At 43.6% G+C, this 14,606-nt stretch overlaps 1 protein-coding gene across 1 annotated transcript in view; it reads right to left on the bottom strand.

The window, feature by feature from the left end:
- Positions 1-14,606, bottom strand: part of PGBD5 (piggyBac transposable element derived 5) — a 30,902-nt gene that overhangs the window by 15,039 nt on the left and 1,257 nt on the right. The window contains exon 2 of the mRNA XM_009587813.1: positions 11,814-11,948. Coding sequence (XP_009586108.1) covers positions 11,814-11,948 — 135 coding nt within the window. The remainder of the gene's footprint in view (positions 1-11,813; positions 11,949-14,606) is intronic.

Raw genomic sequence — 14,606 nt, 5'->3', positions numbered from 1 at the left:
GTGTCCTTTGCCTCAGCTTAAGGGCCTCCTAAGGTTATTGTCACTGTTGTGCAGTTTGAAGATTGTTTCCTTGGCAGGAAAAGACTGAAGTCATAACTGAGATTACTTGTTGTACTGAATCTGCATAGGCTTTAAAGCTGCCAGCAAAAGGAGAGCACGGGAACTTTAGTTTCAAAAAAGGCCCCTACAAGATGACCAGAAGGAAATGGCCCATTAGCTCACTGCAGTAATGTTCAGATTTACTTCTGTTGGCAGCAACCATTAGGCTGCAACACAAGTGCGTGTGCACCTCCATAAATGAGAGGAGGCAGCAATACACATACCCAACCAGCCAGAACATCCTCATCAAACTCTCCAGGCACAGTACTAATTCTCAGATCCTTTACTTAGATTATGATTTGGAGACAACCCACCAAAACAGACTGAATCAGGAACCAGGGTATAGCGCAATATGCTACTGTTCCTAGGGAAATGAAATGCCTGGCTCATTTGTAGTAGGCTGCAGTAGCTTTAGCGTGTAGGCCACAAAGCTATAAATTTCAAGAAACCTGTCACCATCATCTGTAGGTAGACATACATGTTTGTGTTAGAGTGCAGGAACATTTATCCCTTAGTAATGTGACTATAATTAACCGAACACAGTCCAGCTAGTATACCCACCAACTGAAAGAGCACTGAAGTAAAGCTATTCCTTCATTCATACAAGTGATCCCTCTAGAAGAGGAGTCTTCTGCATTGTCTTGCAGAGGGAGAAAGGACATAAGCCTTCCTTTGTACACAAGCATTCAATTTTATTTCACTGACAGTATTTTACAAGTATAACTTTCACCAAAGTTGAACACCTATTAAAATCAACTAGGCATCTGACCTTCATCTTGTTCTAAAAGTCAGCAGAAATAACCTGCTGGAAAGAGAAAGGAGAAGAAGCAGACACTATGCTCAGTCACTCAAACAGTACTGTAACACCATGGACCCTGCAAAGATTCAAAAACACACAAATGCAAATATTCTGAAAAATTTGCCCAGGCCTGCCTTCATGACTTTGGCTCTGAAATACTTAGATCTTTTAGGAATTCCAGAAAATTTTACCCTTCAGAGAAAAAGCTGAAACTTGCTCAGTATTCAGGGGCAGGGAAAAGGAATTGTGCCTTGTTTGTTGCAGTGACGTATCCACAATGAGCTTTTGTTAAACTTGCTTGAGACCCCAACCATCCAGAATATGCAGCATTGTCTTCCTGTGTATGCATCTGTTTCTTTTAGCAACACACTCCTTCATAAAGGAAAGCTCATTGCAATGCTCAGAGAACAAAAATGTTCACATGTTTGCAGTAGTGCTCCCAGTAACTTATATCTCAATGATCCTAGAGTGGAACAAAATTCAATTAAACATCTTCTCCCTATTTTAGATGGTGTATCTCCCAGCACTGGTATTCTAGACATATTAATGTAATATTCCCTAGCAATTCATGCATTGTGGAACAGACCCCAGAGAAGTGTGTGATGTATGAAATCTCTGAGACATAATTTGTATTTTGAAGTCATTGACGTGCTAAAGAATAAAGTTGGTGCAAGGACAAATACACGCTAATTCCAAAAAGAAGTACAACACATATTAAAAGGAATTCTTAAATACACATTATTTATCTTAAAAAAAAAAAAAAAAAAAAATCCCTTTTTTGAAAGAAACAGTTTCCAGATGAGGACAAAGGCAGGAATGTTTGTAGACTCCCTGACCATGCTCCACTCACTTTTGAAAGCTGTCAAATTTGTGCTTTCCCCAATGCTAAGGCTGAGGACTAGCTAATTACAGTAAGTCATTTAGGTTATTAATCAGGGCTCAACAGAGCAGCTTAACAGTGGAATGCATACAAAGGGCAGATTGTTCCAAATTTACAGCAAAGGTATTTCATGATTATTGGCATTGAAATTAAGATTAGGTTACTAGTATGTCAACATAGAGACCACACATCAAGCCCTTAAAATCTGTAGACAAGGCAGTGGAGACAAAAGATGCAAACAGATTAGTTTTGACCTTGGATTAACAGTTGAGCTGAAAACAAAGCAGAAATCTCTAAGTATAGGAAAGTGTCCTATACCTTCCCTCCGCTATTGCAGTCAGTCTTAGCCATCCAAGAGTCTCTCCTGCTCCATCCTTACTTTGTGTTCCCCATAAACTATCCCCCAAGGGATGAGACAGTCTGCTGGTGAGCCAATTGGTGCCTCACCATGGGCTGGTTTGGGTCTGCAAGCAGCTACTTTAAAGCGCATGCCCACCATGCAACTGTCTACTGAGATATCACTATTTTCCTACTACAATGCTACATACTCCATAGATTTTGTTAGCAGAGTTCCCTGCGCACCTGGCACCCTCCCTCTGCACTCCCCTCTATCTCAAGGGTCCTTGTAATGGCCACCTTGTGATTCTCATTCCCCCTTGCTCTGTTCACCTCCCCAGTGCCCTTTAGCAAAACCCCCATACCCACTACTGAATCTTCCCTCCTCCTCCAATGTTAAATATATCCCCCTTTTTTCTCCTTGGGCATTTTCCTGCCTTTCCAAGCACAGCCTTTGTTCTTGGCACAATTTTTCTTCTTTTGGAGAAGCATCATTCAAAGCTTTATCATGCTCAGCTCTATTGGGAAGATGGCGATGGCAGCATAATGTTGGAAGGCATTAAGGCTGCTGTGAAACAGCGGCTGTGTACAGACAACTGGCAAAGGTATAGCTTCAAACATCCTTGCAAGTGCCTAGGATCCCATATGGCCTTTATTTTCCCTCTCCCCATCCTCTCATCCAGCTTATTTCATTCTACCTCAAATCATTAAGATCCTGCCTACTGAAGCCCACAGCATTCCTCCCCATTCTGAAATGGATTAGAAGTGGTATTTAACAGGTAGCAGTCTGGAGAAAAAGCAGAGTTGCCAGAAATTGGCTGCAAGACCTTCATAGGCGTAGTCAGAAGCTGCTCCCCAGAAATGTTTGTTTAACTATCCACCAGAGCTTCTGCTTTGCCCTGTGACAGCATTAGAGCTTTGTGCCCTTTCCATGTGCTCCAACAGCAAAATGTCGTCAGAAGTACAGGCTCGACAACTGCTGCTGGACAACAGATGGAGATGTTGGCAGCAACGTCCTCTGCTTCTGCGGGTGACGGTCAAAGCAATGCTTCTTGAATATCTGCAGAGATCACTTTTACTGTGCATCTTTTTCTAGTGGCTACTGATCCATTCGATCTACGGCACCAAATGGGATAACTTCTATAGATGTGACATCACCTGTCTTAGGAGGCAACTACAGGCTGAAGCTCTTTATCCTGCAGTGCTGGGACAGAAACGGAGCTTTCTCTAGTCATCCCTCAATTATTTGTTTCTTATCAGAATAGCTACATGTTCAATCCTGCCATCTCTCTATCTACTGCAGCCCTACTGCACCAGATACTTTCAATCCAACATGTTTTAAACCTGCGTGCACAGTACCAGCTCTCTCTTCTCACACTGTTTAATTCATCCCTCAAACCCTCCTCTCTTCTGCCTTCAGTCTCCGTGCAGCACCCTAACAGTCTCTTCCCCTTAAAAGCCTGACAGTAAGAAAAGATCTTTACAGTCTCTGGCACATCTTTCCTTCCACCTACAACTGCTTCTGCCTTCTGCCATCACAAATGCAAAAGTAGGTATCAATCAATATACCTGAATGCCTGAGTGAGAGGGTATGGGTGCTGAGCTCTTCCAAAACAAGAAAAACAGTGCAAACTCTTCGGGAAAGACCGTTTGCCTACAGAGAGGCAATCAGAACAGACATCACATATCTGAGCAGGATATTTCACATGTTGACAGATGAGAGGCAAGTCAATCACCTGTCATTCAGAAACTCAAACCAAGTATGTTTGGCTACAGAGGCAGGCTGCTGGAGAGAGTGCCACCAGAGGACCAAAGGTCTCAGAGTAGACATCTGTGCCACAAGCCAACAGGAATTTCCTTGCTCTGTGCTGGCAATTTACTCTATGGAAAATTCCTGTGGAAGGTTCGTAAGGACTCGCTAGAAACTGGGTAAAAAAACTGAGCACTTAGGAACAAAAGCTGCATCTTGACTGCACATTTAAGCGTGCCCTAGAAACTAAAATATTGGCGATTCGTGCATATTCAAAGCTCAGATGGCAAATTGAAAGTACCTGCGAATAGCACGTCCCAAATACTCCACATTCATACATAATTGAAGCACCCCAGGGTACAATTCTCAAATGAAATAGATGACATTTGGAAGAAAATAAAAGGGCGGGGGTAGTAATAAACAGGAGGAAGATTTTGAAGGCTACATTGTGCAAAATATCTTACAAAGGGCAGACTCTAGAAAACCACAAAACAGAAGCCAAGTTTTTAGATGACACAGTTATAAAAGCAAAAGAACAAAGAATGGTGCTGTCATATTTGTTGGATCCTGAATAGCTATCAAAAAAATAACTTCATTTTTCTATAGACTTCACAGCCAAATGCTCAACTGCTCATTCCTAGTGCCACTCTCTAGATCCTGCCTCATTCTGTCTTCCTCTTTCATCCTAAACCTCATCTCTAACTGTTGCCATTACCATCGCTGTTGGGAGATCCTCCCCTTCAGTCCCACCCTAAACCTTCTGCAGCCCATATTCCCCCCATTTTTAATGCCACCCTCTCAGCCAGGTCTTAGGTCTAGCTCTTCCACAGCACCACTGATGGTGCTCTTACCGAGACCAGATCTTTTCATTGATTTGAGCCTCTCTTCATTCTCTTCCTACTCCTCTAAAGGCTACTTTGAAAACAGCATTCAAGGGACACACAGCTTTCCCATTCTGTTCCCATCTAGCTCTTGGGGCTCCCTACAAAGCTCTTTCCTTGGTCTCCATCTCTTCTCCTTCTGCCTCCTATTTTGAAATATTTCAATCTGCATTAACACACAGATCCAGCCAACGTCTGTGTGCTGAGGATTGGCAAATCTCTGTTTTGTCTGTACATGTTTTTCAAAGTTTCTAACAAGATTGCGGTGAGACTGGCAGAGAGAAGCTGGTAGAGTTGACAATGCAAGCCCAATATGGCTAAAAATAAAGCTCCTTGTTTTCCTTCCCCTGAAATTACTCCTCCATGTGATTGTATCATCACTGGGGACACTACGACATCTTACCTGTACGGTGAACCTACAATCTGTGTATCACCAAACGCTGACTTCTCTCTATAGCTTCTGCTAGGCCAGCCACATCTATGTCAGGCATCTTCATTATGTGTAACACCTCTATGATAAAGCCTTTCCTATTCTTTCAAATACCTAAGAGTTGCCTGGCTCTCCTCTCAATTACCACGATTATCTTTCTTCCCTTTGGCCTTGTTTACGTGTATCTTGACATCCAGACAGCGCTCCGCCCCCGACATCACTTGCCTAACCCTTTGCTTCAACCATGTCAGTCTTCTATCAGTTCCCTCTTTTTTGCAGCATCAAATGGAAGTGGGGCTGGAAAATGGAGACAGGCCTCTGTTGTTTAGCCCTCCCTATTGAGCTCTTCCTGTACCTTTTCAGTATACTGATTCCCGCCTGCGTTTGCCCTGTGAAGCCAGGCATCAAACCACTGATGCCAAACAAGGCCACGTTTGCTTCTTTCCATGCTGCCCTTCTTCTGCCTGGTTGGAAATCAGTGCTAACCTCTGCAAAGCTCTTTCCTTTTGCTCTTCAATATCTTTCTTAGAAAGGATGCAACCCCCACAACGCAATTGCTAATCTATGCATTGGTGCTGCTACCCTCTTGGCGCTGCTTCATCGGGCTCCCTCTGTGTAACTGGCAGCCCAGCTCAGGTCCATGACCGAGGCCTCACTCTGCTGCCACACAGTCACACAGCCTTGGCTCAGTTTTTCGAAGAAAATTACTGTTGAGCTGTGAGAAGGTGTATAAGTGAGGATATATGTAAGTGAAAAGGTATATAAATGATGCAAGATAAGAAAAGTAAAAACTATCAAAAGTGCTGTAACTGTTGAGGGGATAACATGTATTAGCTCAAGGAGGAAAATACTTACATAAAAAGCTATAAAATCTTAAGAAAAAAACAGAAGATGACAATTCAGCAACATCAAGGACCCAGCTCATTTCCAACGAGCAACAAGGCTGATGACTGCCTGGCCTCTGCAAGCTCACCAGGAGCCGGGAGTATACCGGTGCCTAGCAGTGTGTTAGTCCCAGCTCTCTGCTGTGTGCATTAGCCAATAAATCTGCTATACACAACCTGCTTGCAGAGTCTCTGGGTAGCCAAAAGCGCCTGAACTAATGTGACTCGCTGTGGGAGGCTTATGCCTCCATCTTGCATTTAGATGCTAAACTTGCTAGGGCAGGGATTTTCTTTTTGTTCTGCCTACTGACACCCAGCACAAAGGGATGGAGCTGTGAGGAGCGTTTCTATGGCAAAACTATTAAGTGAGGAAGAGAGGAGGCTCTGGCGCTTCTAGCCTCCTTCCTCAGTCAGAGCTGCACTGAGTGAGAACACCTGCAGAAAGGAGACAACTACGCAGGTGGTTTTATCATCAGAAACGCCAAGCACCGCAGGTGGGAACTAAAAAATAACCTTCATTCCCACCTGAACATAAGACACTGGGACTGCATGTAAACTCAGTGAGAGATCTTTGCATTAGGTAACATTTAGATGTTTGGTTTTCCCATTCATCTAGAAACTCGGTAAGATTGTAAACTCAACAGAAATGAATGGGGTTGGCCCATCACACATCTGCAAAACTACCCTCCCACTTAATACTCGTGAGCAAGAGGATAACTGACTTTTAATTGAGATCTGAGATTCTCAGATGCTGACAATACAGAACCGCATGCATTAAAAAGCCAGAGCCTGCTGGGAGCCAGAGGAAGAAAGCAGACAGGATCTTCCAGCCACCAGTGACTGACAAATGAAGGCGATCAGATTTCCCGGGATCCCCTCCCAGCCAAAGCCTGACCTTGAGAACCTCCTCAAAGCAGCCGCTACATCTGTGCATTCCAGATGCAACTGTTCCAGCAACGGAGAAATTATCAGGGCACTGTTTAAAGAAATCCAAGGGCTCAGACTAATCTCTAAACAGAACTTAAACAGGCTGAAACACCAATATTTCTGAGCAGCTTTATTAAAAAAATGAACACATGGCTAACTTTCCTGCAACTCTGACTTTGAAAAAAAAACTCACTTCAGGCTTATTTACCCCTCCCTTTCCCAGCGACTGAATGCACTTCTGTGGTGTGTGGTGAAATCATAAATTCTTTGGGGCACCATCTCAATTCCTCTAAATTCTAGCAGTAAGTTCTTACTCTGTAAAATCAACACGGTTATGAAGTATTCCAGGTGACTGTACTTACCCTGTTTGAAATCAAGAATCAACTACAGCATTTACTATAAAAGCACGATGTTTACATCGCTTGGGTTTTTTTGCTGCAACTGAGAGCTCTGCCACTGATCTGTGGAGCGACCTCAGACATCCCCCTTCACTGAGACTGCTGCTCTTCAGGGAGAGAGCCATTTCTTACCTTCTCATGCGGGGGCCACCCTGGTCCAGGTTGCACTCTTTAAATACCACTATAGTGCAATTCGCTGATCGTTCAGTAACGTGGGAAGACTGAAGCTGCAGAGACACAGCCCTTTTCCTTAATCTGTTCTGACTCATCACTTCTTCAGGGTAAGCAGTGGAAGGTGGAAACTCAAATTCAGTCCCAGCACAAGGATCTAAAGGACTTCATAAATCTGGGCGACACGTTTTACAGGAATATTAGTGAAAATGAAATACATTATTGCAAGAACTTTCTGTCAGTGAATAAAAGAAAGTGCAGAGCCCACACAGCTGGGAGTGGGGAGGGGGTGTGGAAAGGGAAGAGTGTCCAGAATAGCCTCAGAGAACAAATTTCATCCCAAGGAATAGGAAAGGACACACACATCCATAAAATCATCTCTTCTCCACCATGATATCACAGGTTTTTTAAGTGAATAATTAGGTTGATGAGCTAATTCCATTACCACCTATCATAGTGATTAATATTGCCTGACCGTCCCTTTGCAGTGCTCTCTACCTTCTACATAGTGCCTTCCATTTTGTTCATTGATGGCTCTTTGGGTCAGGGACTGTCTTTAGGGTTATGTTTGTGCCATAGGCCTGTGGTTCAGGATGAGGCACTATGGCAATAGCTCGACCTGCCTGGCTCCCTGTGGGGTTCAGTGCATGGCACCAGCTTCCTGTGCTTCCTTCTCCGTCTGCAAAATGACCAGAAAACCTTCTTGTGCAGGAGGAGCTATGCAAGGACTAGGCATCACTGAGTGACTGTTACTCATGACCACATTCATTCCTTACGAGCCACACAAGAAAAGGAAAGAGAGAGCATGATGTGTCCTACCAGGACAAAATAACTAGCCCTGATCAGATATTTGGGAACTCTCAGCAGTTTTTTATGAGCTCTATTGCTATATCTAAAACGAAAAAGAGTCCTACCAATCATATTTATGAACATCTTTTACTAGCAAGTGTTCCAGACTTTTTGAGAGAAAAAGAGAGAAATAAAAACTGACATGACTAAAGTTTTCATTTAAATAGGACGACTTACTCAGCAAATACTCTGAGAAAGAAAGAAACACTTCCAAGCTACTGTGATCATTTAAACTGCAATCAAGATATTAAAATATTGGTTTCAAAAGTGTTTTAGTGTATATTGGAGGGAAATGAGGAAAGCAAAGAGAAGATGGAGCAGAGAGGGACACCTGAAGTCCTGCAAGCTGAGTTTGCTGTTCTCACTGAATTAGAAAGAAAGAAATGAGAAGGCCCAAGCCCTCTCCTGCAGCAGCATCAAGGATGGGTGAAAAAGGCAACGGTATCAGGGCAGTTTTGCTGCCTACTTTGCCAAAGTCAGCTCTCCTGGAGCCCTTCTAACCCTCTGAAAGGTTTTGCTCATGTTCCCAGCTGTGGTAGATGTATATTTACTTTGTCTGAATGATGTGTCCCTCCTGCATGTTCCCACTCGGCCAGCTGACCATGAAAAGATACTCAGCAACAAAGCTATTCACTGCAACAAGATGCTTTGCTTGAGAAATTCTGAAGCAGATACGATCTGAAATTGTGCGCCCATCTTAAAACAGAGACTTAACTGTCAGGGTGGAGTCAGGTTATCTGTATTACAGAAGACAGAAAAGTAGTCTAATATACATACATTATTTATATTATGCATATATAAGACTATTCACCTTCTTATATCCACAAGCAATATTTTATTTTTATGCCACTTCTGTTCCATGAATGGCTTATTGGGCTGGATTTTTAATCAAACACCATTTGCTTAAAAAAGCAAATAATGAGCCGTGGGTATTTACTCACACCCAAAAAAGTGATTCAGAGTTTTGTTCATGAGAACAAGCAGACAGAGGAATCTGGGGAGTCAAACAGCTAAAACTCCTAACACTAACAACTGCCCTGTGAGCTGCCAACCAGGAACTGTTCACAGAGTAGCTCAGCATGTGGCTTCAAAACATTGATATCAATTTTACATTTACAGGAAAACAAACCAACGAACTCTTTTCGTCGTAGGAAAAGCAGATCACTGGGAAAACTGGGATGTCCTCAAATGGAGATTTTTTAACATCAGACTCATCGTTCAGGTTTAGAGGACCTTGCTTTTGGCCAGGAGCATCACAGACCTCTTGAGGTTCCTTCCATTCCTGAGAGCCAGTCATATGTAGCTCACTTCCCTGTTCTGCCTGGGCTGTCTCACCTTTTTATAGATATATATTATTCAGACTTTTGAAACTGAATTAGCCTGATTTATGAAGTGTTTATAGTCATATTTTATCCTGAATAAGATGACCTCAATGTCATCATGTGGAAACAATGAGGGAGGGAATTCATCCAGACAGTATTACAGAATTTCTACATATTTCCAAGTGGGTGCTGTAAGGTTTTTCTGACAGCAGACAGGTGATAGACCAGTCAGTCCTTAACTATCAGGCAACAAGTCTTTCCTTCACAATGGCAGTTTCACAAGAAATAGAGGGGAAGGTGTGCACGTGAAGGCAGAAAACATTGGATTTTTTTCTTGTTTAGTTCAATTGTCTCCATAAGTTAAACACAGAAAAAACACCCCTCTGTTTTAATACAGTAAATAAACCAAACAACCACCAAGTAAGTGCTTTGGATTCTGCAAGATCCCTCATAAGTTTGACACATATCTGAACGTAGCATTTCAAGCATACCATAGTTGAAGATCCCCATCCTCCCCAGACTAGGTTCTTCCATTTTCACATGAACACTCATGTTCTTGTATATTCTTTTTCACCCTTCCCCAAAGTCCCTCTCACCCAATCCTTTTCGCATGATGATAATTACAGCCAAGCCATGGAATGAAAATAGAAGGTAGCTGGTAAGATGATCCTGGACGTCATCCGGATGCAAGTGAAGCATGAGTATCTAATTCATTAAGGGAGCAGGATGATTAAGGTGGTGCTGAGCATCTATTCTGTTTAATTTGACATTCCATTAATTTACTCTCTCAATGGACAGGATGGGAGGTGCAATGTAATTATAGATCAGGATCTGAAACCTCTGGCATGTCTGAAGACTTATTAGTTTGGTGGCAGTTGGCTGGGGGGAGCACGGCAAAAGAGATCAGCAAACTTTGTGCTCGCTATATCCATCACGCTTCAGTAATAAGCTGCGTGTGGGACTGGTGGAGTTTACCTTGGAGATCAAGGACACTGCCTCTGTGTAGCAAATGACTTTCCAAAAGCCTTGAGAGCGGAAACTTCCAAGGATGCTTCACAAGGTGAATCTATTTTCTATTGGACAAAACAACTGCTTTAAAACCTGGATGGAAGATGTATAATCCTAATTTTCTTCTTCGAGTGAATAGCATTGCTGAAAATGCAATCCCCTGTTCCCAGCGAGCTTCTTTTCTTGCATAGCTACTCAAACAGTCATAGTGATTCACGGATTAAATTTTACTGTGAACGAATGTTCAACCACAGCAAATCCACAGGCCCTGCAGTTTTGACATGCATTCACCCTGAGCAGGCAGTGTGCATGTCCTACCGGCACCTCCGAACCGCTGCTCTGGAACATGCAGGACACCACATTTTCACAGAAGCTCTTGGGAAAAAGAAGTATCAGAAAATATCTGCCCCCTCACCTCTAGGTATCAAAATAAATGGCCAGATTTTTCAAGAGCTCTCAAAATACATCAGCAATTGGGAATTTGAAAAGTTGTCCCCAGTGCTTTACAACACTAAAGCCAAACCCTTTAACATGTCTCCCACTCAAGGTCATATCTCACCTTGAAGTCATATCAGATTTTATTTCTTTGGTAGAGAAGTAGAGGTGTGAAAAGAGATGTAATGGGAAACCCTGTGAATATGTTTCTCACAGAAAAATGGACATCTTGATACCATATTGATTTAGTCTGCTAGCTATCACAGATGCAGCGTTATACTTAGAGAGAGAAGCTGACTCATTAAAAATTACAAAAGTCACAGTACCTAGACATTTAGATAAACTTAGGATGTACGAACAGACAGACCTTTTAACTCCATTTCAATTTAATTAGCTTAGGGCTGGCAGCCAGGTGGACAGTATTAGAGACAGGCACCCTCAGTTATATCATACAGCAAACAGAGCATCAGGAACTTGTCGTCACCGTCCGTTGGATTTAGTATCTGCGGGACTCAGAGGCCTGCTGCATTCAGATTGTAGCCCCCAGCAAGGCAATCAAGAGAAGTGACTGCTACCTTTGGTTCTGCAATACATTTAAGGGCCTGTTGGAACTAAATCAAGACATCTGAAGAGGTAAAACCCACCTGGCAGATGAAACCAGTGGATGAACACTGCCGAACCCAGAGACTGAATTTCCTCTTTTTCCTCTTGCGCAGCTCCCTCTCCGTGCATGTGGCAATGAAAACGGGATCCTCATCAATTAGGGGCTCATGTAGTACCTGCAATTGGGGGGGGGGGGGGGGAGAAACAGAAGAGTACATGATTGCTGAAGAAAATGGTGCTTTAAATTCTTCCAAGGAAATACAATCCTTGCACTGTGCTTGTGTGCATCACCTCATACAAAGGAGCAAAACCACTTTTGTTCAATGCTGCCATCCAACCAAAACCAAAGCCTGGCCAAGCACACTCCATTGTGGATGGCTGCTCTACACATGGTTTGCAAACATTGCAAGGCATAGCTCTCACTTCTTACTATCACTTACAGCTCAACATCCCTCCAAAATGAGGTGGGGGGTGGGAGGGGTGGGGATTGTATGCAGCATCCTTCTCCAAGCTTCATTATCAACTTCATCTTGTTTGGCAGAATGTCCTCCACCCAAACATCCCCTACAATATGTAGTAAGGTACACTCCTTTGTTACAGCAAAGGAAAACACAGAGCAAAGAGGGAGAGAAGTTAAGGGAGAAAAAGATATTTTCTGCTGCCACTTAAGGAGGTGGTGAAGAGACAGAAAACATTTTTCTTGGTGGCAGCAGCTTCAGGGAAGCCTCTCTTGCCTCAGGAGCTGAAAAATTTGACAAAAGGAGACAGAGGGATAAAGGACCAGAGGCAGGAATAGAAAAAGACATGGCAGACTGGAGCAAGTAATGAAAACCTGTGAAAGTTAGGCGATTTCTGCATTCTGCATCCAGATGATGTAAGTGGTTCCCTGTTCCTTATAGCTGTTTTGTTACACTTTTCTCCATTAATTCTGTAGCAAAGTTGTTAGGTTTTACACTATAGAACCCACGTATAGAAAAGCACTACCATCTCCTTGCAGCTCACAGGTAGCTGTGCATAACATACACACCCCTGAATGCACAGTGTGTGAGTTGTCTAGCAAGTAATTTGTGAGAGTACAAATGCTTGGAGACTGTTGAAAGGTCTCAGCTGACGAATGCTGACCAAATTCAGACATCTACATTAAATCAGAGCAAGTCACTGCAGGCTCCCCTCCTAGTACACAAGGGGAAAGCAGTCCCAGCAGGCCATAATTCATACCCTTTTAAAGACATGTGTAGAATAAGGCAGATGGGTTATGATCTAAAGGAGCCTATTCTTTTCCAGCGACCATCAGCCCAGGAGACAGGCTCAGATACAGGTATCCACAATGCAGAGGCTCTCACCCTCAGACTGACCCTTTCCACATCTGCATGTGTGCTACTTTTGTGCACATCTGCACGCAGCCAGTGGCAGAAATGAGTACAAAGCTGCATTAAACCTGGGAGCGATGCTCACAGGAGAGATGTGGTGGGTAAGCAGTTAAGCATCAGTGATGAGCAGCTGCTGGCCTCCTGAATACAAGACGTTTGTTGAACATCACTCTGTCAGCTCAAAATAGGCACCCGTGCCCTCCCCACACAGTGGCGGCTGCAGACTTTCATTTATACGCACTCCACTTCTTAACGGCTCATAAAACATTCACAGGACCATCTGAAAGCACTCCTGTGAAATGTTCAAATTATACACCAAAATGCAGATGCGAGCAAGGAGAGCTGCACACAAAGCTATTTGGTCTTAAAGCTGCAGCTGCCCTGTTTCCCCACTGGAGCCAAATCCTCTTCCTCTCTCAATCTTCCTTTCCGAAGGCCACCTCGGGCATTTCACACTTCCACCTCAGGGAATTCTGACAGCGTTTTGCAAATATTAAACGTGCCCCCATTCGCTTTTGCCTTTCTGCCTCTTCCATGCAGAGGGGAGGACCGCATTGGATACACCGTTAAGAATTCCTCAGCTTCCAGCAAGGCCCTCTTACCTGCCAGATCCCACTGAGTGGTGTGGTTCAATTGTTATAATCTCTCCCACTGTAGGATGGAGAGCATCAGAAAGAAAAGGTTGTATAAGCATCACTTGAGGACATTTTTTACCCTCCGTCATTAGCTCAGCTCCCTGCTCTGCACCACAGCATCAGCTCTCCTCACAGCAGCTCTATTGCATCCTGCTTACCCTTCGCACTCTTTCTGCCTTCTAAGACACAGTAAGGCCCATCAGCCTTAAATTTAGAAAGCAAATCTGAATTTTGAAAACCTCTTCCCATCTTCCTCTTCTCCCTGCCCACGCTCATCCCTGCCTTCCCCTAGGACCCAGAGCTTCCCCCTAGCCCCAATGTTTAAGTCATTCCCTTTTCTCCATAAGAAGACTAATGCTTCACCGAAGTCCCTACGGAACTGCTGGGAAGAGAGAATGAAAATGAAAACAGAGTAGGGCAAGATTTGCTGTTGCTGCAAAGAGGGAATGTGGACAGGCAGGGAAAGTGAAATGAAAACCCTGGAGCTTGCTCTTCTTGCTTTCTCCAGAGAGGGTGGGGAGACAAGTGTTGTCTCCCCTCCATATGCAACCACTGCTTCAACAGCTATAAAGGACTTTGCGAGCAAGGCACTGTATGGGCTGTGCCTGCTGCTGGAACAGCTGATCCCCATCTCATTTTCAAAGAAGGCAATTTGTGGCTTCTGGCACTGACATGGTTTTCTTGTGACAAAAGTTAGCCTTGTTGCCACTGGCCAGTCCTATTAGTTTGTTCACCCTCCTCCATTGTCAGTCTCCTTGCTCCTCCTGTAATCTCAAATCCATCTCTTTGCCAAATCTCCATGCAAAGTGGTATTTCCTCCTTCCCCATT

This window comes from Fulmarus glacialis, unplaced genomic scaffold (genome assembly GCF_000690835.1).
Source record: "Fulmarus glacialis isolate BGI_N327 unplaced genomic scaffold, ASM69083v1 scaffold5641, whole genome shotgun sequence".
Taxonomy (NCBI): domain Eukaryota; kingdom Metazoa; phylum Chordata; class Aves; order Procellariiformes; family Procellariidae; genus Fulmarus; species Fulmarus glacialis.
The sequence above is the reverse complement of the archived record's forward strand: the minus strand, read 5'-3'. Positions and strand labels throughout refer to the sequence as shown.